The sequence below is a fragment of the Thalia democratica genome, chromosome 2, assembly GCF_965202585.1.
Source record: "Thalia democratica chromosome 2, ktThaDemo2.hap1.1, whole genome shotgun sequence".
In the NCBI taxonomy this organism is placed as follows: domain Eukaryota; kingdom Metazoa; phylum Chordata; class Thaliacea; order Salpida; family Salpidae; genus Thalia; species Thalia democratica.
In genome coordinates, this window is record NC_139166.1 from 42,398,445 (window position 1) to 42,421,035 (window position 22,591).

The 22,591-nt window shown below is 24.4% G+C and overlaps 1 protein-coding gene across 3 annotated transcripts; it reads left to right on the plus strand.

The window, feature by feature from the left end:
* The first annotated feature begins 155 nt into the window (after window positions 1-155).
* LOC145829352 (uncharacterized) lies at window positions 156-21,933 on the plus strand. 3 transcript variants are annotated; one of them, XM_082937118.1, is made up of 18 exons: window positions 156-215; window positions 1,190-1,286; window positions 5,003-5,184; window positions 6,450-6,638; window positions 7,971-8,064; window positions 10,095-10,283; window positions 11,162-11,287; window positions 11,423-11,524; window positions 13,116-13,237; window positions 13,417-13,495; window positions 15,003-15,101; window positions 15,707-15,875; window positions 16,701-16,836; window positions 17,587-17,767; window positions 17,827-17,982; window positions 20,685-20,753; window positions 20,812-20,909; window positions 21,511-21,933. In XM_082937118.1, exons 2-18 carry the CDS (start codon window positions 1,194-1,196, stop codon window positions 21,713-21,715), a joined length of 2,289 nt encoding a protein of 762 aa, XP_082793244.1. In that variant the 5' UTR covers window positions 156-215; window positions 1,190-1,193; the 3' UTR covers window positions 21,716-21,933. The 3 variants fall into 3 exon arrangements, with proteins under 3 accessions (XP_082793244.1, XP_082793246.1, XP_082793245.1); XM_082937120.1 differs by having other exon boundaries at window positions 15,006-15,101; XM_082937119.1 differs by lacking the exon at window positions 156-215 and having other exon boundaries at window positions 1,173-1,286.
* Window positions 21,934-22,591: the final 658 nt, after the last annotated feature.

Consider the following 22,591-nt stretch of genomic DNA (forward strand, 5'->3'; position numbering starts at 1 on the left):
AAATAAAAATGCATTGAATAAATGTTTAAGATAAGTTATTAATTATTTCTCATGTACTACTATTACTAACCTTTTTTACACCTAAATTTTGTGAAAGACAAATTGTTTAGCTTTGCCTTGGAAACTGCATGTTAGCAAACATGTAAAACATTATACTCAAGGATTTGCAAATATTCTGAAGTATTTGTACAAATCGATCATTGAGAACTTTCTTGGTAAAAATAGTTTTTTAATATTAAGTTTAACAATTTATATATGCATATTAATAATACTTATTTTACAACAAAAGTCAAAAATAATTTTATGATTTATTTTTGAAATTAATTAATTACTTCAAACTTGAATTTTTCTAAATATTTTTTATTAATAAATACTTACTAGTTTTAGCTTAACAGTATTTTTTTTTTAAATTTTGAGTAGTACAGTGTATTGTATAGCAGTGTCTGAATTAAGCACACACTATATTTTTATCTAAAAATAAATTGTTATATAAAGTTTTTTGTTTAAACTTCATGCTTTTTATTTGTATATAACCTTCCATATAACCAAGTACAATTTTATTTAATGCTTTATTTTTGTACACCCTTATTGAACAAATCTAGAGTTCAGTTCTTATTTGCAACAAAAACCTATTTTCAGACAAATTTACGACCTAGGCAGTATTGAAAATTTAATATAAGTATTATTTGAGACCTTTATGTTAAATATTTGAAATTAAAGTCAATTCATTAAGTAATTGAGATGTTATAACAAAAAATTGTAATAATTAAGGAGTATTTTTTTAAGTTTAACATAAGATTTAAATAATATAAGATATCATAAAGGTAGTATATTTACAAATTTTCATAACTGTTTGTGCAGTAACTCAGGAAATATTAAGATTCTTAATTAAAAACATTTTATTATGACCTCATAATTACTGAATTGACTGACTTGAAGTTTAAGTTATGTAACATAGTTGGTTTTTAAAAGTATATATACAAGTTTTTATAAATTATGTGATTAGTTATTCTGATAATAAAGTTTATAATCAAAAATGTCCTCCAATAAGAAATCTTTTTATTTAGTGTTATAAAAGTTTTTCTTCAGTGCTGGTTAAATTATAGTGAAAATATGATCAGTGTCTTTAGTTAGTTTCTAAAAATTATTGCTTAAATATATGTATTAGGATTAGTTTAAAATTTTACAGATTAATGGAGAACCAATACAGCTTTGGTAGACTTGAAGAAAAGAACCAGTTACAACAAATAAATGACCGTTTGACTTCTTATGTTACGGCTGTACATGTGAGTAATGAAATATTTGTTTAAACAAATTTATATTAGTATTATTTACTATATATTAAGTAGCCAATAAATATTTAATTAAAGTAAGCCATTTTATCTAGAACTTAAAAATTTTGGCAAACAGAATATACCTGAAACTAAAATTAAAATACCTGAAACTTAAACAATTCAGGGTTGCCACAAGCTTGAGGTACTCTGGAAAACTCATGATATTTAGAATTTTTTTAACTGAGTTTGGCTCAAGACAGTTTTGATTTTTCATAAAAATCTCATGGTAATTTTAAAATTTTTATCAATCTGAGAACAGGTTGTTTTTCTAGATCTATAATGAGATTTAGTTGATCCTGTTAAGTATTTTATTGTTTTATATACCCAATTTTGTTTAATAACATAATTTTTATTACTTTTAAAATCCTTATTTAATTTTTTTAGCTTTGCGACTAACTTTATACTACTCTTAGAAATAAAATTGTAGTTTTAGATGGTGTTTTAATTGTGAAATTATCATGTTTGAGTTTATATTAAACAGAAATATTTTAGAGAAATAAAAGTTTAACTATGCATTAAAAAGGTTAAAATTCATGGTAGTTTTAGTTAGTTATATAGTTTAGTAATTTGTATTGTTTTATTCATTCTTAATTCATTAATAAAGTTGTTTGTACTAATTATTCACAAATTTGATTTTTTAGTGTCATTTAATCTTTCAACGTTAAATCTTCAAAAACAGTATTTCTCATAAGTTTAGTGATCAGCTAATGCAGAGGCATACACATACAACCTTTCTTTTAATTCTTTAAAAGAAAAAAATGAACATGAGGTATATGTAGTTTACGCCAGAGATAAAAAATAATCTTTAATAATTTGAAAAAAAACTCAGGATGACTAAGGGCAGTTAAAAGTTACTCAGGGCAATTTTTTTTTGACCCAGAGAATGACAACCATTACAAGTTTTATATATAAAGTAATGGAATTTTGATTAGATAAGAAGTTATTACAGGTAGCTATACTATTTAAATTTTAGCTATATTATTTACCACATTTAATATGTTCTATAGCATCATTTCAATATTTTTTTTACTATCAAAAAAGGTTTTTATACCAGTGTTTACCTTTATACTAAGTTATGACAGCAAAACTTCTACTTTTAAAAACTTGGAAAAAATTCAGAAAACCTGGAAGAAGTTTATAAAAAAATCAGTGGCAACCCTTATTAAATTCTTAATTTTAATGCTTGTTATTTTATATTGTCAATTTTAAATTGATATAAAGAAATTTAAAAACTATATAAAAAATATGCTTTGAAAGCTGATAAAAACATGGTATTAAAAAGAATTTTGAATTGTAAATAAGTTTTTTAATTTTCTCATAATTCTAAGAATAATGTAGACTATTAAGAACAGTTTAAAAACTAATAAACATAAGAATATGTTAAGTGAAAGCAAGAAAAATATGATAAGGTTCAATAACTTACTTTTTAAACTTTTATTTAAAATAAAAGTTTTAAACCAGATGTTTAATGGTTAAGACCATAGGAAATCTACAGATATTTTTCAAGTCAGTTTTTGTAGATTCAATTCAAAAGTTTATAAGAACTTTTAAAAAATAAATACCAACTTTTAAAAACTTAAAAATACCTTATGATAAGTGCTTGAAAAAAGTTCAGTCTTCTCTAACAATTTTTAATCTTTTTTTTTGGCACAGTCAAATTGTTCACAGCCCAACATCTAAGACATTGTCAGCTTAATGTGAGATTTTAGTCTACGCTGATCAAATGAGCTAGACTAAAATCTCACATTAAGCTGACAATGTCTTAGATGTTGGACTGTGAAAAGTTTGGCTGCGTTAATATTTTGGACTTTACCCACAAACGGTTGCTTCAGTGCCACTTAAGCACGCTTGATTAGATCTCAACAGCAGTTTCTCACAACTATGCCTGCCTAATGAGTTCTTATAAGGATAAAGTCAGTTGTAGGTCTTCTCATATACTATTGTTGATATTTATGTGATAAAGTTTATTATTTATTAATCATGAAGCAAAGTATCCCAGTTTTGTTAATGATGGGAGTAATAAATACTAGTTAACTTTTTACTTAATTAATACAAACACAATTTTATAATCATTAGAAAAAAATCTCTGTTACAAGCATTTTGATTATAAATTTTTAAATAAAAATAATAGGTCTTAAAAATATAAAGTCTAGCTTTAAATCTGTACAATTAAAATGTATACTGGCTATCTGTTAAAATTAAAATTAAATTTTTATACTCAATAAAGTTTCTCCTGGTAATTATGTTGAAACTTCAAAGTAAGTGTATGTTTTAATTTGAAAGAATATTTCTTAAACTTTCAAGTAAGTGTATTAAAAGATGTATTAGTAATATATTTTTAGTAGTTATTTATATTCCTGATCTGTTTTTGGAAACTTAAATGATTTTATTTAAGTTTTATACACAGTTAAAATTATTTTATAGTCTATAATGAAAATATTCACATGATGACCAATGATAATTTTTGTAAAATAAAATATTTGAATTCCTATGGCCTTGTTAAAATGTTAGTGAGAGAAACTATGATGCTATTCTATGTTATGTAATAAAAACATTAAATATTTTTCTTTACAAAAACTGTGTAAATTACAGATAACAAATTCTTTTTGGTTTTTTAACTTCAACCAACAATAAGCTCGATTACTATTTTTATTACTATTTTTATTTTGATTTTACATTTTAACTTATTATAAAACATTAAATCAAACACATCAAAAAGTTTAACAATTCAATTTCATTTAGTCCTTTGTCTTTGATTTGATTTTATTTCATATTTTTTAATTTTTTATTTTATTTCATTTAGTTTTTGCGAGTTTAAACTAGAGATACTAATAAGATTTACTATTTGAAAAACTTTTAAAAGACAGACTTTTAAAACAAAGTTTACCTTAAAACTTGATTTATAGTTACGTAATGTTATCCTTTTTAAACTTTTATATGCAAGAAAATTTTGAATTAATCAGTTCTAATTGCCTACTGAAGAAGAATTTGAAAGTACTTTAGGCAATATAACGAATACTAATAAATTTGTAGATTTTTTTGTTAAATGAAAAAAACTTTTTTATTTAAAACAATCGATAAAGACAAAAAAATCACGAGGTTCATCACACAACCAAGGGAAGATTTAAGACACTTAAAACTAAAATATACTTACTGAGATAACAAATTCTAGTTTTTGCTTTGGTCAAGTTTGATAAACATTAATTACCTGTTGTGTGTTGGTTGTTTTCTTGTATAGGGTATGTGCCAGGTACATAACTTCTACTTTTAATTAACTAAATATACAATAATTACTTTTAAAATAATAATTCCTTCAACCTAAAAAGCTAATAAATAGAAAGAGTTATGCATAAAATCAGGCTAACTAAAGCTATTTTGTGGATTTCCTTAACAATTTGTTGACTTGAGTATTATTTTACCCGTAGAAAAGTCACTTTTTTAGTTTAAAACTTTTTTATTTTAATATTTTGCATATTTAGCTGAAATCTACTTCAGTTAAGATCATAGCTAAATATATATGTTTAATAGTTTTTTACTTAAGTATATTATTATTAAACATTTTAACATAAGTGTTTTTAAATAAAAGTTTTACAATTTAGTTATACATAAAAGTTAATTGAATAAGTGATTATTAAAAGTCATTAAAAATATGAATTTATTTATTTTAGAACTCTAAAAACTATGTTTGTTCAGAAGAAGACTTTAACAGAAGACTAGATATCTACAAAAAAAATTATGATAAACAACTGTGTGACCTTCAAAATGAAGTACAACGATTAATATCAGACAATTGTCTACTTCAACCATTTAAATTGAAGTTTGAAGTGCTGGAAACAGAGTTTCACCAAAGGTTATTATTTCAATAAGCTAATTTTTTTATTTTTTTTACAATTGAGTTAAAGTTTTCACAATTTCTAATTGCTTCGAGTTTAAATTTATTTTAAATTATCAATTTTTTTTTCTATCTGCTTCCTTTTGTTCTTTAAATTATCTTATTCAATACGTGAAAGTGTGGTTTAACTGTTTGATCTTGCATAACCACTGCCAGTAGTTCTAAATTATACGTAAATTAGTTATTATTGGTTAGAACATTATTCTATCATCATAATTTCATTAATATTAATTTTTGTGACACAGGTCTGAGATTAGACTGTTTGTCACCTATAGTTTATAGTAAATAAAGTATTAATTACGTAAGACTGGAAAGGTTTTTTGAAAAACTGCAAGGACGCGAGCTATTGAGTTTTAATTAAAAATATTTATGGTGTTCCAGCTACTGAGGCAAACACTAAATAACAGAGATAGGTCAATAAGGTAGTTGGGTCTAACACTTTTGTTTTCTCAATTCTAAGCATTATATTGTTACTTTTTTGCACTTTACTACCTGGAAATTCTGCCAACTATGTCTGATCTAAATAGTGAACCAACTATTAAACAAGTCAGTAAATCTATAACTGAAAACGCCTTTTGAAAAGTGATGGGATACTGAAAGATTTGCTCATATTTATTTACATTAAATTTTAGTCTAAATTTTAGCTTCACTCACCCTAAAAAATCAAAGTTCAAATAAAAATAATATAAACCTACAATCAAGACCAATGAAAATTATTTTAGATAGCAATCAAACATTATCAACAAAGTACTGAGTTGTTATGGTCTTAGTACATGTACACAGGGTAAACAAAAGTCGTAGAATCCTGAAATATTAAGGAATTTTCAAAGTTTAAGTAAAAGAACCATTGAATTTGATAGTTATTAGATAAAAATCATGAAATAGCTTGGTAATTTGAATTTTTTTTTCCAGGACTTTTAACTTTTGTAGAAAATTTATTAAATATATAACAATTTTGTTTTGCATGAAGTTGTAATTAATGAATTTAAGTAAAATGTAAGCCATGAGGGTGCCATAAGCCTTACTTGATTCCTTGAGGCTAATCTTGTTTATAATTTTTAGGAATAATTCTAATTAGAAGCATAATAAGACTCATTTTTTTTATTACATTTAATATTCTAGCTATTTATACATAAACGTTTACTCTTCTCTATTATATGGTTATACAACACGTACATTTAAAAATACATAGTTATCTACTTCATTAACTAATGTATTTGCAGAGTTTCTTTGTCAAATGAAAACTTAAGAAAACAAAATGAAGTTAATACACAGTTACAAATAGAAATTTCAAATAAAGATGTTGAGATTGAAAAACTAAAAACTCAGATTCACCTACCAACATGTCAACTGGAAACTATGAATATGGAAATGGAAGAGCTCATTAAAAAACTAAACTTTTCAGAAACTCGGTTTGTTTAAATCAAGCAATTCTTATACGATTACCAAACATACTAGCTTAAATGATTACCGTATTTCTTAGATTAATTAATTGCAAAAGGGTTATTGAAATTAAATATTCTCTTAATATTTTTGTTAATCTAAAAGTATTGTACTTAAAAATTAGAATGCTATTTTTTTGGTTATATCATTCACTTACAGTTACTTTTTTTAAAGAAGGATAATTTAGATTTTTTTCTTAATTAAAGAGTTTCATTAAAAAGTAGATTCGGTACTTGAGCTGAAATGCTTAAAGTTATCACTGGAACAAAATTACTTTTAAAGTATTAATGTTTTCTATACTTACTTTTTACTTGTAACAAACAACTTAAAATTATTACTATCATTAGTTAGTCTTACATTTAATTACAAGGTAATAGTTTTATAAATTTGGAGAGATTAATCCTCTTGAAAACACCATTTATTTAAGGTCATATTTACTTTTGATTTATTAAAATTGCATTTTACAGCTTATGACAGTTTTAAGTAACTTTTAAGATATAAGGTATCAAAGCTATAAAATATAGTATCCTTTTGAAATGTGCAAAAAATAAAATAAAACTTTATACCTCTTAAAGATTTATGTAGTAGCTTTTTTTTCCACATTTCAATTATTGCAAAATAACTTAGAATAATTAATAAAAAATTCTTAGAGTATTTATTTTGAAGTTTGAGATCTCTTTATAAAAAACCTCAGATTGAACTTTTAAATTAAAAGATGACTTATATTTTATACCAGGTATGTAGCTTGATACTAACCTACATAACTTCAATTTCTGTAAAATAGTATTATAGATGTATATTTTTTAATGACAGTACTTTTAGCTATCTAAAACTAACATCAAAATCTTCTTAAATTAAAACAATTGATCACTTGTGTTAAGCTACATCCCATACTAAATTATAAAAATCTTGTTTTTATCAGATAAATTATTCTTTGCATGGTTGCCACAAAGTCAGGAAAAAAAAAGACAAAATTCAGGAAAAAATGGGAGTTGTTGAAAAAAGTCAGGAAATGTAATATAAACATGCTCTTAATAAGAAAGTTTATTATCTCTAAAAACTGTATTTTGCTAATTTTATTTTTAAAATCTTGACATTATTTTAAGTCTTTGGTTATGTAGTTTTGAAAACGTTTTAATTTAGAGTTTGATTTAGAAAAGTCAGGAATTTTTTTCAGTTTGATCTGTGGCAACCCTGTCTTTTTAAAGTTCTTGTTTCTTTTTTAAAATGTTCTTAAAGTGCATTGTTTTTGTATTTATAATATAAATCAAAAAAACATTTTTTTTTTTAATTCTGATCAGGTTATCTCAATTAGAAAACCAAAATCAACAGATGGAAGATGAATTATTAAGCTCAAATTCTCAAAGAAATTTTGACACTCAAAATCACTTAAGAGTTTGTAAATTTGTTATAGTATAAACTTAAGTTTATGTAAATAAAAAAACCGCTGATAAAACTTAGGTTTGTTTTTAACAGGTTTATTCTTAAAACCTACTAATATAATAAAAAAAAACATTTTGATTTATCACAAAAATAAAATAAGTTTTTGAAGATTTAAAAAAAAACTTTATTTTTAAAAAATATACATATTTACCAAATGTTGAAAAGTTTTTAAGAGTTTAAAAGAAATTTGTTCAAATTTTTTAAGAAGTTTTTTTTTTTTATTAAATTTACTTGGTAAATTGTTTAAGTAAGATTTATTCTCAGAACTCATGGCAATTTATAATTTTTTTTTAAAGTTAATATTTTTTTTGAGAATTATGTTGCTATCAGATGTATTTTAGTGTATATTAGTTTTCTAGATTTAAACATTGAAAGAGCTTTAAATGTGTTTTGATTATGGAATATCGTTTATTCTTTTTATTTAAATTTCTAAGTGTTAAAAGAAAGTTTAAAAAAAGTTCTATAAAGAACTTTTTAGTTTTTGATAAAATTGTCCTAACATGAATTGTCAAACTATTCAGTAGTGTGCACTAGTTGTTTTTATTAAATGAAAACTTTTATACAGTTTTGAAATAGTTTGTCTAGAAATTTCCATGTCATTGCTTACTTTAAACTACAATTAGGAATTCTTTAAGAATATAATAAAATATTGTTTTCTCCATAGTAAGGCTAAATTATGTTAGTACTAAGATAAAACATTGTAGTGTAGTTTGGTCAGAATTTTTGTTATATTATTAATTAGTCTAATTTAAGTGCTACATAGTATTTTGCAATTAAAGCATTTAGCGCAGAGGTCAAAAAAGTTTAGTATTTTAGTAAATTTATCTAGTCGGTATTTTATTTTACTTAACAAAATATGTACCTTGTTGAAAAATATTTAAATTTTGTAGGTTTCAAATGATGCCCTCTAAAATCGTGTTTTTTTTTAATATGATATAGTTTTGATCTAATTTAAAGGGGCGATATCACCCTTTTGAGGGAATTTTAATTAGTCTAGAATAACTTAGATAACTAGAAAGCAGCAAAAACTAGCTTGTACTAGGTATTTTGGGGTTTGTAATGAAGAGTAGCGATTATTATTAAGGTCATCGTGTAAAACAATTTATGAAACCCTGTTCTAAATCTTACAACGATCTTAAGTTGTATTGTTTTTTAGCATATTGCATGTGATAAACAAAAAAAAAAACAGTTAGAACAAAAAGTATTTGTCGCTGAGTAAACATGTTACATAGTTTTATTTAAACATTATTTTAAGAATATTCTTTACAGTCAGTGTAAATTTAGAAATATTAAAAATACATAACGTTTACTAATACTTACGGATTAGATAAATGGGGATATAAATGGTTATTGGTTATAAAAGATTAGATTAATATTAGAAGCACCTTAAATTTATATTTTATTTACAAGCTAGAAGACACAAAGAACAAACGCATACTACAGAGTAATTTTACTAATAACTTACATCTGTTTACGAAACTTTAAAGACGCAATTAGAAACGAAGACAAAACACATTATTTTTATTACTGTATAAAATAAAATTTGCTTATCTACTACATATTTCAAATAATAAATTTGGTTTTTATTTTTATTTTATAAAACTAGAGTTACTTATGTGCTTCAGAGAAATAAATAAATCAACTGAAAATATTTTAAAAGTTTTTTTATAAGGCTGAACAAATTATCATTTTATTTTATAAAATATATCTAATTATGCGTACCCTTACTTGTATATTTTTAAACTATTTTGTATTGTTTTAAAAGTGTAGAATCTAAAATGAACAATAACAATATTTTATTAATTTAGTATTACTAAGAAAGGCATATACCTTTTTTCATATTTTTTAAAAGTTTTATTTACGCAATTTTTAAATAGCTAAACTTTTGCTAGCATTAAATATCTAAAAAGTACATGCAAACCACAATGAAATATTTTTCAAGTATTGATTTTAATTTGCTAAAATAAAATATTTATTATTAGGAAATATCTGAGCTTCAGTCAAAATTGGAAAAATCACGTTGCTTAGTAATTTCGTTAGAAGATAAGCTTCAAGAGAGAAATCGGGAAGAAGAACTTAATATCGCTGCAATACAACAACAAGCTAAAGAAGGGAGCGATATGCAAGTGAAGCGATTTATCAGTGAGCACGAAAATAAGATGAATAGTAATGTTTGTATATTTACGAAGTTTTTTTTTACTAGTTAGCAATGTTTTTGCTTTATCTTAAACTGCCAAAGCATTTTATAGGTAGTTAGCTATTTTACATTATAAATTAATATATTTTAAGTGTTTTAAATTTAATTCACGGTATACTAAAACACTTAAAGCTATATAAAGGCTAGGTTTTTGATTCACACCAAACTTGAACTTATGTATTATTTTTACTTGTAAGTTTATTTGAATAAACTTATTTGTTTACACTATTTGCAGTTCTCAAAATAATAATAAGTTTTTTATAACCTATTGTTATTATTATTACTGTAATTATTAAAAGTGTTGTCTATTTAGCTAAATTTTGATTGTTAAATGCAAGTTCCTTTATATTGATAAGTTTTACATTAAAAAATATGTTTGCCTATACTTTTTTGCTTGTATCTATATTAGAAATAAGGTAATAGTTTTTACATTTCACTAAGAGGTTAGTTTGTAAAACCAAAGTTTAATTCTAAAGTATAATGTTTTTGCTCATAGTTGCTTATAATTTGTTATTTTTTGCGTAAATAATATAAAATCACTTATTTTAAACTCAATTTACCCTTAATACCTTCCTTTTATTTTAAATTCATTTTTAGAATTTTCTAATAGTAGATAATCCTTTTGGATAAAACCCGGTTTCACAATAAATTATGAAATAATAATTCTCGTTAAACACAAATGTAAAAGACTAAATACAACCATAATTAAAATGAATGTTTAAGATTCCTAACAAAAAATTTAAAACTGTTTTTTTTTGATAAGTTGAGAACAACTTTTTTTAAATTTAAAACCTCAAATATAAATTTAAATATTTATTTTAGTTTTACTAATCAATATGTATTATTTATTAGCTATCAAAAGCTAATCTGAAAATGAAGGCAGATTTTCATCGAATCGTAGAATTGCAAGATTTGTGTGATGTTCTCCAAAATAAAGTAAACATTCAAAATGACGAGTTATACACTTCCAATAATGCTGTATGTTATAAAGCAATAATTTGTTTGATTTTTTAAATAGTTTAAGGATATAATTCTTCAATTAATGTGCTCAACAAGCTTTTAAATTTATTTTTCTTTTACTTAATAAAAAAAGACATCTTATTATACATACAGTTATTAGAAGTAAGAAGCGAAAACGGAAACTTAAAATCCTTATTAGAGTCTAAACAAAAGTCTAGCAAGCAAAAATACAATGAGCTCCAAGATAAGCTTCAGGTATAGTTTAAAGTTATACATAATGGCTTATTTTATTTACTTATAAGTGTTTACGGAAATAATTATATATTTGGAAAAATGTTTTGTAAAGCTATAAAGCATCAAAGTTGACAGATGTTAACTGTCCTAAACTGCAAAATATATGAAATTTTAGTTAACGCAGGGTTTCCACTAAATCTGGAATCGTTGAAAAGTCATGAACTTGACAATTTTGGCTAAAAAACCTGAAATTTAAGAAACTTTGAAACAAACTTGGAATTTTAAACCAAAATCACTAAAAAAAAAATGGAATTTAAAATCATTTTTACATGTTAAGTAGTTAAATTTGATTTGACACGAAAAGTCTACCATTAAAATTTAAAAAAATTCTTATCATTAATATTTTTATAATTTAAATACATTTAAAGTAGGTTTACAGTATCTTTTCAATGTTGTTGTGTAACCCTGTAGCCTGTCTTAAGGGATTACTTTTATGGGAACGGGTCAAATTTGCACGAGGGAACAATATTGCACGAAGACAATTTTGCACTAAGGGTCAATTTTGCACGAGTAGCATTTTTGCACGAGAGTAAAAAAACAGAAAAAAAACTAAAAGATAGATTAATAAAAAAACTAAAAAATAAAAAGTTACTGACCGAGGGTAAGGGTTAGGGGTAACAGTAAAGTAAAAATAACTAATAAAAATTATTATTAACTAAATAATTATAAAAAAAAGCTACCGACCGAGGGTAAGGGTTAAGGGTAACAGTGATAGTAAGAAAAAACTAAATTAAAGAAAATAATTAGAATAAAAATTTAAAAAAAAATATATATATATACATCTCATGCAAAAATGTCTCCGTGCAAAAGGGTTTTCGTGCAATATTTCCCCTCCTGTAAAAGTATATTCGTGCAATTTAGTTACCTCGTGCAAATTTGACAGCTACCCTACTTTTATATATTGAGCTAAGTTACTTTTTAAAGAATTAAATACAAGAGCAAAGCGCAAATCTGTTACAATTGTACTTCTTAACACAGTTTTTAATCTTAAACTTAACTTTAAACTAAAAATAGACCCAAAAAAGTGTACTTTAAAAACCTGGTAGAAATTCAGAAAACCGGGAAGAAGTTTCTCGAAAACCAGTGGCAACCTTGCTAGCGTTTTATTTACTGTATATTATTTGTGTTTTACTTAATAATTTGTTTCTCAAAAAGTTATGATATTAGATTTAAACTTTTAATTTATGTCTTTGAATAAGATTTTAAGAATATGTCAGTTTAGTTAGAAACGATATCAATCTTTAGTTTCTAAAAATTTTTTACTTTTATTACCACTTCTTTTCAAACTAGTTAAAAACTAGTTTTATACTAAATACTAAAATCAAAAAAATATTCTAGATATGATATTTTTTAAGGTCGCTGTTTTGTACAGTTTAATCAATCGCAAATGAAAATTTGGATTTCACTAAAAGTAATATCATAAGCTGTATTTAATTTTTCAAAATTTTCAACAGTTAAAATTAATCTTAGGTAGTGTATAACTATTATCTAACTATAACAATTTAAATTAAGTTTTTTCATACATACAGTTTAATTTTATACAAATTCTTAGGAAACCCAAGATTTGTTGACTGTGAAGTTATGGGAGTTAGAAAAATTGCAAAGCACTATAAACCTGCCACTACAATCTGAAATTTCCAATATTAATTCATTAATAGATCAAGAGGAAAAAAGGTTAACATTTTTGCTGAGAAAATTGAATTTAGTTTTATTTTACAATGTTAATCTAATATAAGTGACTATTTTTAAATTTGTGTTATATATTTTATTTTTGAAAGTAACAAGTGATTTTATTATACTATTCAGAAGTGAAAACTTCCTCTCTAATTGAGATAAATAAATAAATCATATAGATTAGGATTAGATGAAGAATTTCCTTACAACAGTCATAAAGCTGACGGTTTTTCTGTGCAAAATGGAATAAGTTATAATGTTTGTTATGATTAATTAAACTTTGGCGAATGAAATTACTAATAAAAGTTTATCTTTGAAGTATTTTGAATAAAAAGTCATTTTGTGCTTATATTTAAGAAGTTTTATAAGACATAAAAGAGTAAGATTTGAAAAATCATAATAATTAAAATAATATTTTTTTTCATTAATGATTTAATACTGTAACCTACCATCTAGGTACGCACTTTGAACACAGCGCAAAAGTGCATACCCAACCTGCAATTCATACCTAGGAAATTTTTGTACTTAATTACCTTCATTAAGCCTAACACAAACATATTAAAAGCCACTAAAGTTTATGATAACTTTGATCATGCATTTATTAAATAGTGTTTATTCAAAAAAAGCTAATTTATGGTTATTCGATTGTACTCCTGCTTACTTAATATATAGGGTCTTTTTATTTTTTAAAAACTTTTGATATTTATTTTGCAACCATGGGGTAAGTAAATTTCATTGCACTGTTCATTATTTTTGTATATCTAAATTTTATTTTTTATTTATGTTTCAATGGGTATGTAAATGTTAATTGCACCATTCATTTTATTTTAATTTTGTATGACTTTTCAAATAATTTTTATTCCTGTGTTTTAACCTTGGGGTATGCAAATTTAAATTCTATTTTTTTTTTGTCAAATAAATAAACTGTCAGAATAACTATATAGCTCAGAAAAAAGTTGTCTTATGAAATATCAACCAAACTATTTACTCACAAAGCTTTCATCATTTATTTAAAATTATAAATATAGTAAACGGCTTATTCAAATAGAATGAATATATAGCTATTAGATTGTATAAAATTGTTTAACTATCTGAAATAATAGATAACTGGCATTTGTTCTGATCCCGGATTTACGGCTTACTTGTATTTCCTCATAAACAAACTGTAATATTTTTTATTAAATATTAGATACTTACTTTCACAACTTACTTTCTGATTTCTTTAGTTTTAATTTATTTAAATTTTACACAGTATTATCAATTTGTTTTGAAAAACATTTTTTTTGCATTAGTACTTATAGGTTTTTTTTAAATTAAAAGTAAAAAAAATGCATTTTTAACACATCATTTTTCGGCTAAAAAGTGCGTACCATACCGGCAGTTCGTACCTAGGAAGAGCGTATATAGGTGGCAGGTTACTGTAATTAAAGCTTTAACACTTATTTTGACTGTTTAAAAATTTGCACAAATTTATTTTCATCATTTACTTAAGAAGGGTTTATTTTTTATTATTTACCGAATATTTTCCTTATAACAACTCAATTCGATGTTTTAACATTGTTTATATAAATAGTTTACAATAACTTAAAACTAGTTTTTAATGTTTTTTTACAAAATTGTAAAGCTGATGATTTTAGTATCTTATTTAATAACAAGCTTTAAATACAACTATTTGTGAAATTTCAAAACTTTTTCACTTTTAAGTTATCTATCATATTATGAAAAACTTGTTTTGGTTTTCCGAGTTGAACATTGATATTTTTAGCAGTCTGTACCCCCTTGTGCGACTGGACTAACAATGCCGAGTTTTAACGACGATACTCCTTCTTTTAATAATCACTTACTTCTAAATTCTTATAATAGTGTAAGTTTTTTTTAATATTAAATCAAACATTTTATGGTTTTATCAGTTAAAGCACTAGGATTATTCTTTATATAGTTTTACTTATAACGTTATGTAAGTTAAAGAGAAAAAAGTAAGCTTTTTTTAATAGTATTTATCATTACTTTTGAAAAATATAAATTTTGTTCCTTGTTTAATATTTTCTGCACCTTAAGAAAAGTAGTAAACTAGAATTTTACCTGACAAAAATTCTTTTAAAAATAAAATTCAATTGTTATTTTTTTATAAGTTGATATAAGTTTTTAGCGGTGTTTTTTTTGCTTTTTAAATGCTAAGTATCATTTAATATTTAAAATAAGTAATACTGAAAAACAAACAGTTTTTAATTGACGAAAAGCTATGTTCTATTAACATTTACAGTATTTATAGACTTTTTATGGGTAAGAATTAATTTACTCATCCACTTACAGCGTGTTTTTATGTAAAGAGAAGTTTTTGTCTGTTAAAAACTTACTAATGAGAAAGTAGCGTTGTGTTTAATTATTTAGTTGTATTACTCTAAATTTTTATGACAACTAAATATATAAAGACTTTATGTTACCATATATACTAAAACGTTATTACAGAATGATAAGCTTAAAAGCAAACTCAAGCAAAAAGCTCGGCCAAATACTGCTGGTGGAACTCGGTATTTTAAAGAGACCACATTAAAAGACAAGTTCGAACTTCCCGAGAAACTTCCTACAAGGCCAAGTAGCGCTAAGAACTGTCGATTTATTAACGCTGAGGATGCCAGTTAGTTATTGATATCAAAGTAGAGTCTACATTTATATATGTCTTTTTTGAAATGATAAAGTTTAGTTGCTGCACTTATCTTTAAATTCTTCAGATAATAATTGATCACTGTTTTTTAGTTTTATTTACTGTAATATTCATAAAAATTTTATAATATAAATTTTCTGATCAGGTTTTTTTAACAATCATTTGATTTTTATTTATTCACTTGATGCCGTAGAAAAATTGTAAACAAACATTGACTGTGACCTGGACAGATTTTAGCGTTATATTCAATATACATTTCTTGTCTTTTTATAACAAGTATTTATAGTATCCAAATTTTTAGTTATTTAATTATCATACACAGTAGTACTCATTAAATGAATACATGAATGCAGTTTTAAGTTTAAAGAATTTAAAGTAATTATAGTATGATATTCTAAATAAAAAGGCCCATCAAGATTTTTTTTTTTTTTTTGTTATGGTTAACCTCATCTGCCGACTAGAAAAGTTGCCCACCTCTGTTTAGTTAATAAACTAACAAAAGTATTATATTCGAAGTGTACTTTAGCATAAATGATTTTAAAAACTTTTAATTATCTGGTTCTGGATTTAGCTAGGTTTCAATTTAAAAAAAGACTCAGATCCTCATTTGAAGATCAAGTAGGTCATGAATATTATATAATAGTTCTGAGTTATAATTCTTTGATTTTACTTTTTAAATTATTATTTATTTTTCTGTATTAATTTTAAAATATATATTTTAGTTGTTTGCATAAAACTAATTACAAGTTTTACTATTTCAATTAACTTAAACGTTTGTAGATTAAAAAAAAATAATAGGTGAAGGTCAAGACCACTTTCAAACTCTATTCAATCGAAAGAAAGAAAGTAGAACATCATTTTCACAAAACAGCCTAGCAAAAAGTACTAAAACTGATAAAAATAAATCAAATAAACTCAGCCATCTTATGTCTAAGTTCGTTTGTTGCTATAATTTTTTTTTTCACGTACTTATAATGTTTAATATTGAAATATTACAGTAATAATTTTTGTCATATAAATGCAAGTTAAGACCATAGACGACCATCAACAACAATGCATGTAACATTTAGCGACCTTTTTGAGGCCTAATGAGGACGAAACCAGGTCACAGAGTGTCTCATAGATTGTTGTTGTTGTTGGTCGTGCGATTTAAATTAGTGATAATTGTGATGGCGGCTAAACATATCAGTATTGCCAACGATGGCCAAAAACATAAATTAAAACAGAAGGATTTATGACTAAAATTATTAAAGGCATGCAAGTTTTTCATACAAATAATTTTTTTCCAACAATATATTTTTTACTAAATTATAAAAAAGTTTTGAAATCGATTGCTTGAATACTATTTAAGAACAAAACTTATCAATAAATTTTTCTTTTTGCCGTTTTAGTTTGCTTCTACCTAAAGGTACACATTAAACTCATCAAATTTGATCTTTTATATCTCAAAAGTTATTTTAAATTTGAAAAAAAATTAAAATTTAGTAGTTTAATTAAAATTCTTTTAAAAAAGATCATTTGTAAAAAAATAGTCTTGCCTCTTATGGCTTTAAATTACTTTATAAACTGTATAGTCTATATGTATATTATATTTTTTGTATAAAAATATTATAATACATTTAATTATTAAAGAAAATAACTTATAATGTATCAAACAAAAACTTATTCAATCAAAAATGTTCAGTGCAACTGGAAATCTCAGTATTATCGATGTAAACACTAGCTCTATAAAAGTGTTAAATACAAGCAACAATAGAGCAGAACAGTTAGGAAATTGCACTATACAGCAAAATACAAATGGTACCTTGACATCTGTTTTTCGATTTCCATTACGAACAAAATTACCCGCAGGGGGTGTTTGCACGGTATGAGTACTAATTTAAAATAAAAAAATCAATTAAGTGAAAACTCATGTAAAACTTAGGTATGGGCAAATGCATCCCAGCTCCACAGTGTCTTAAGTCCACCAGACCACTTTGTATGCAAACAAGTGAGAAAATGGAATGTTGGACCTAACTGCACTACCATTTTGTGCAAGCCAAATGGACAAGCTGTTGCTTGGAAATCACATAAAATAAGGGTTTGAAAACAAAACTTTAATTAGTATACGATAGTTTTTAAATAAGCCAATAAAATAAAAATACATTATTATTTATTAACTGTTCATATTTTTCAAATACTAAACTCAGGGTTGCCAAAAATCCTGAAAAAACCTGGAGTTTGAGAAATTTTGAAAAAAACCTGGAAATTTGAATAAAAGTCACTAATAAACTTAGATTTGAACAAAAATCACTTTGTAAACCTGGAAAAACATGGAATTTAAAAAAAAACTTTACATGTTAAGTAATAAATTTCGATTTGACACAAAACATCTATTTTAAAGATAAGTGTTTTTGTCATCAAAAGCTTTTTATTAAAAAATACATTTAAAGAATCTTTAAAATTATTTTCAATGTAGCTATACTATTTAATACAGTTTTGTATTTAAATTTAATTTAAAACTAAAAATAGACCCTAAAACGTGTAATTTAAAAAACCTTGAGAAAATTTTCTTAAAACATTTTGCAACCCTGTAAACTCTTTTTAAAGTATAGAGAAGACTGTTTATTTTACGTGATAAAACTTTAGTATCGATAATGATGATAGTTTAGACCAGTTTTTAAATTTTGGCTTTTGTTTATTTTTGTTAAGTAGAACAGAATTAAATTATTTCTTTTTATATAATTCATTAAAATAAGAATTAAGCGATACAAGGCATGAAGATTTTTTTGGTCAAGATTTCAGTATACTTTTTAATAAAATCTTAATTATATGCGTTTTTATTTTTGATAACAAAAAAATGCTAGTTTAATAACAAACATTCTTCATTTTAGTAATTTATCTTTTAATTTTTTGTTGAAAAATTAATCTAATTCTTTAACTTACTTTTTTCATCTTAAAAGTTTAATATTTTTTTTTCCTTTCTAAACATAAAATCATCCATATTCTTTAAATGAAGTTTTATTAAATCTTTTTGGCAAGTTGGTATTGGTTAAAAAATTCTGAACATCATATTAGATGAGTTTTATTAAACACTGAGTTTTATTGTATATTTATTAAGCAGTTTTTATTTATTACAGAAGTTTATTATAAGCTCTCATCTTTGGTAGTTGCCACTTACAATAAAAAAAAACAAACAGCAGACCTTTAAATTTGTACATTTGTTTGAGTAGTTACACCTTTATATGAAGTAAAACTTGATAAAAAAAAAACTTACTGAATATAAAAATCACATTAGTACGTAAAAGTTTGAGTTGAAAAATACAAACGCAATTCAAACATAGCTATGAATAAAATTTCTATTATAATGCGAAAAACACTATTACTTTTTTTTTTGTAGTGATTATGATTTATTTGTATTTAAAATAAAGTTTTTTTTTCTTTGTTGCACTAGATGATTTTTTTTAAGATAGTTTTTTTGTCATAGTTAAATATTGAATTTAATAATAAACCAATAACTAAGCTTTCAAAAGTTTTGAAATAAAATTGTCGTTTTATACTATTTTTATGTTTGAAGCAACTAATTTTGATACTGATTTTTTGCTTTCAACGTACTATAATTAATAGTATAAATTAAGAATAGGTTTAGAAATATTAGCAGTTAACAGTTTATTAAACATTAAAAAAAATACTAGTAAAAGTGACGGCTCTCAGCTACTAACTGACAAGTTACTAATACTTTAAAATAGTGTTTTTTTAAATGTATCTATTATATTTACACCTGTTTTCAATAGTTTCAATGCAACTGTTTTACTATGCACACTACAGATCTTAAAGCATTATTTTTTTAGTAAGTGTTTATAATAAAAACTAATAATGTCTTTTATGTAAAATGGTGGGAGTATAAACTGTAAGTGATTTTTTATATAATATAAAATTTTTAATTAACTTTTAAGATACAAGTGTTTTTGTAAAAAGTTTCCGACACAAGCATATAATCAAATATTTTCTTTGAATATTTAACAAAATATTATCTAATTTTTTAAAGCTCGATACTAAAATTCTCTATAAATATCCTTTATTAGCATTAAAACTTTTTTGTGTTGGATTTATGAAAAATAACTGACCAAAACTCTCAAAATGTCGCCTTTTTTCACAAAAATAAGCAAACAAAGTTTCTGAACATCATCTTTTAATATTTCATCATCAATAAACTGCAACTTGAGGAAGATTGCTTAAAAAATGAAAGAAAAGATATATTTCAAAATATTAAATAGTGTTTTTTGCCTATAAAGTCCGCTTTTTACGTACTAAACTTACTGAACTCACTAATTTTGATCCCGCATTTCTCAAGAATTACATTGATTTTTGTTAAAGTGTAGAAAGTATCTTGTGGCTTTGGTAAAAATCTACCAAATAAGACCAACTTGTAAAAAAAAATATCAATTCTCCTCTGGGAGCCTCAAACAGACTTTTCTGTATTCAAAGTTTGTCTGATTTCTAATTTTTTCATAGTTTTTTGAGAAGTATCAGCATATTTTTGTCAATGAATATAATCAATCCATAAAAACAATAAGCTGTATTGAAATACTAATAAGTTTAATAATCTAGTGAGAAAACTTAATTTAAAGGTATGCTAAAAATAACTTTTGTATGGTGGAAATCTACTATTTTAAAATATTTTCACGTTGTAGAGAAACTCATTTAAATGTATGAAAAATATATATATTTAAGATAATTTTTTATTCTGCTTAGTCTTTGTCTCTACTTATCATCGATTTTTACTTTTATTTTAATCTGCAGAAGCTTACAAGACCAGCTCAGTCGTTCAGGATCAAGCAGAAACAATGCAACAAAAATCAAACTGACTTGGTACGCTTTTTTATTTTGATCAAACAAAATATAGATTTAAATTGTTGTTTATTTTCAGAAAATAGATAACAACAGTTTGTCAAATAGTGATCAAGACAAGGTAAACCAACAAAAAATAAACCTATCAACTAAAACTAACTGTCAAAAACTCAAATGGTTAGTCCTTAGAGTGTTTAAATTAAGTTTTTTTTTTTTTTTTTTTGTGTAAAAGTTCAAAATTATTTCAATATGAAAAAAGTACAAAGTACATTGATATAAGTTAAAGTTTAAAATATTGAAGTAGAACAATCCTGTTATAGGTATGTTTAAGTGAAAAGTTTTAATATTATTAAACATGCAGGTCTGAACACACTTCTTGACAATCTGCAAAATTTTACTACTGAAAATCAGCTTAAAACATACATTAAAGTTTTAACCCCTTTATTTGCAAACATTGATTCTAGTTTCGAAGTTAAATACTCTTGCAATAAAGTTGTAATGTCTTATGTAGCTGGTTTCAAGTATTTAAGAGATTTAGTTTACCCAAAAAGTTAAGTTGTGCTTATAAACGGCATAAAAACCTGAAAACTTGTGTATAAATATATGGAACAACTTTTATTTTTTAAAACATTAACAAACTACTTTTTTGTTAAAAAAAAAAATAATAATTTATTTACAGCTACAAACTAAGTAATAATAGGTTCTTGTCTATAAAATTTTTCTACGTAATCATTACATACCTACGTTAAGTTATTCAAAAAATTTCCCTTTATTATAGTTCAAAATCGAGCAATAACCCCGGCAATGTGACATCATACAATCTTGCTGATGGCCGTCGAAGCTTGAAGCTACGTTCACCAACCAATTTAACATCGTCACAGGAGCGTCACGAACATGCCCTTCAGTGGATAAATTCAAACAAGATGAATATTTTTCCACCAAATTGCACTGTGAAATCGTCAGGCATAAAAAGTCTAGAGTGATCAATTTTGTTTTTTTTTTAAATTGGGCTTACATTATAGCAATCAGTTTTTTTAATCACTATCTTTTTTTCAATTTTGTGAACAAACTTTTAAACATCATCAGTTTTCAAATGTTTAGTTATTTTTTTATGTAATGAAATATTCAAAAAGAAAAATATATTTACGTAGTGTTACACACTATACGCCTATTGAAACTAATTTAGCACTGTGATATGTGTTTTTCTTCCAAATAAATATTTTTTAAAAAATATAAAAATGTAATACATTATTTCATTGGATACTAGTAACTGCGCAACAATAACTAATTTAGTAATGTAGTTAATTATTTTATGATATGCAAATATAAGTGGTTGTACAGTGTACACATTGCAGAAACGTTTATGTATTAATATGGTGCGCAGCTTTTACACGCGTTCCAACTGTTGGATACTACACCTTTTGTTAGAAGAACTTACTTTTTTATTCTTTTAAATGTTTGAAAAAACCTTTTTTTATTTAATGACACTGTTTCTATAATATAACATTTACTGGCAGTGCAACTTTTTAAAGTAAATCAAACCGACTGGCTATAGTTGTCATACTTTTTTTTTTGTAATATATATAGCTTATGTAATTTCTATGGTTTGTGAACTTTGATCGTTATGTGTCTTGACATGCAAAGTTCAAAATATATTGTTTATAGAACAACTAGATTAAAATAATATTATCAAGTGCTCTGTATAAGATATATAGTCACAAGGGACATCAAATTAAATTTGTTTTTGGAAGATATTTTGGACATAATTATAACTACTTATAGGCTAATTTAATTTCTGACAAAAGTCAAGTTGATAAAAAAATTGTTTTTATAATTTTTAAATTTACCCAACTTCAATT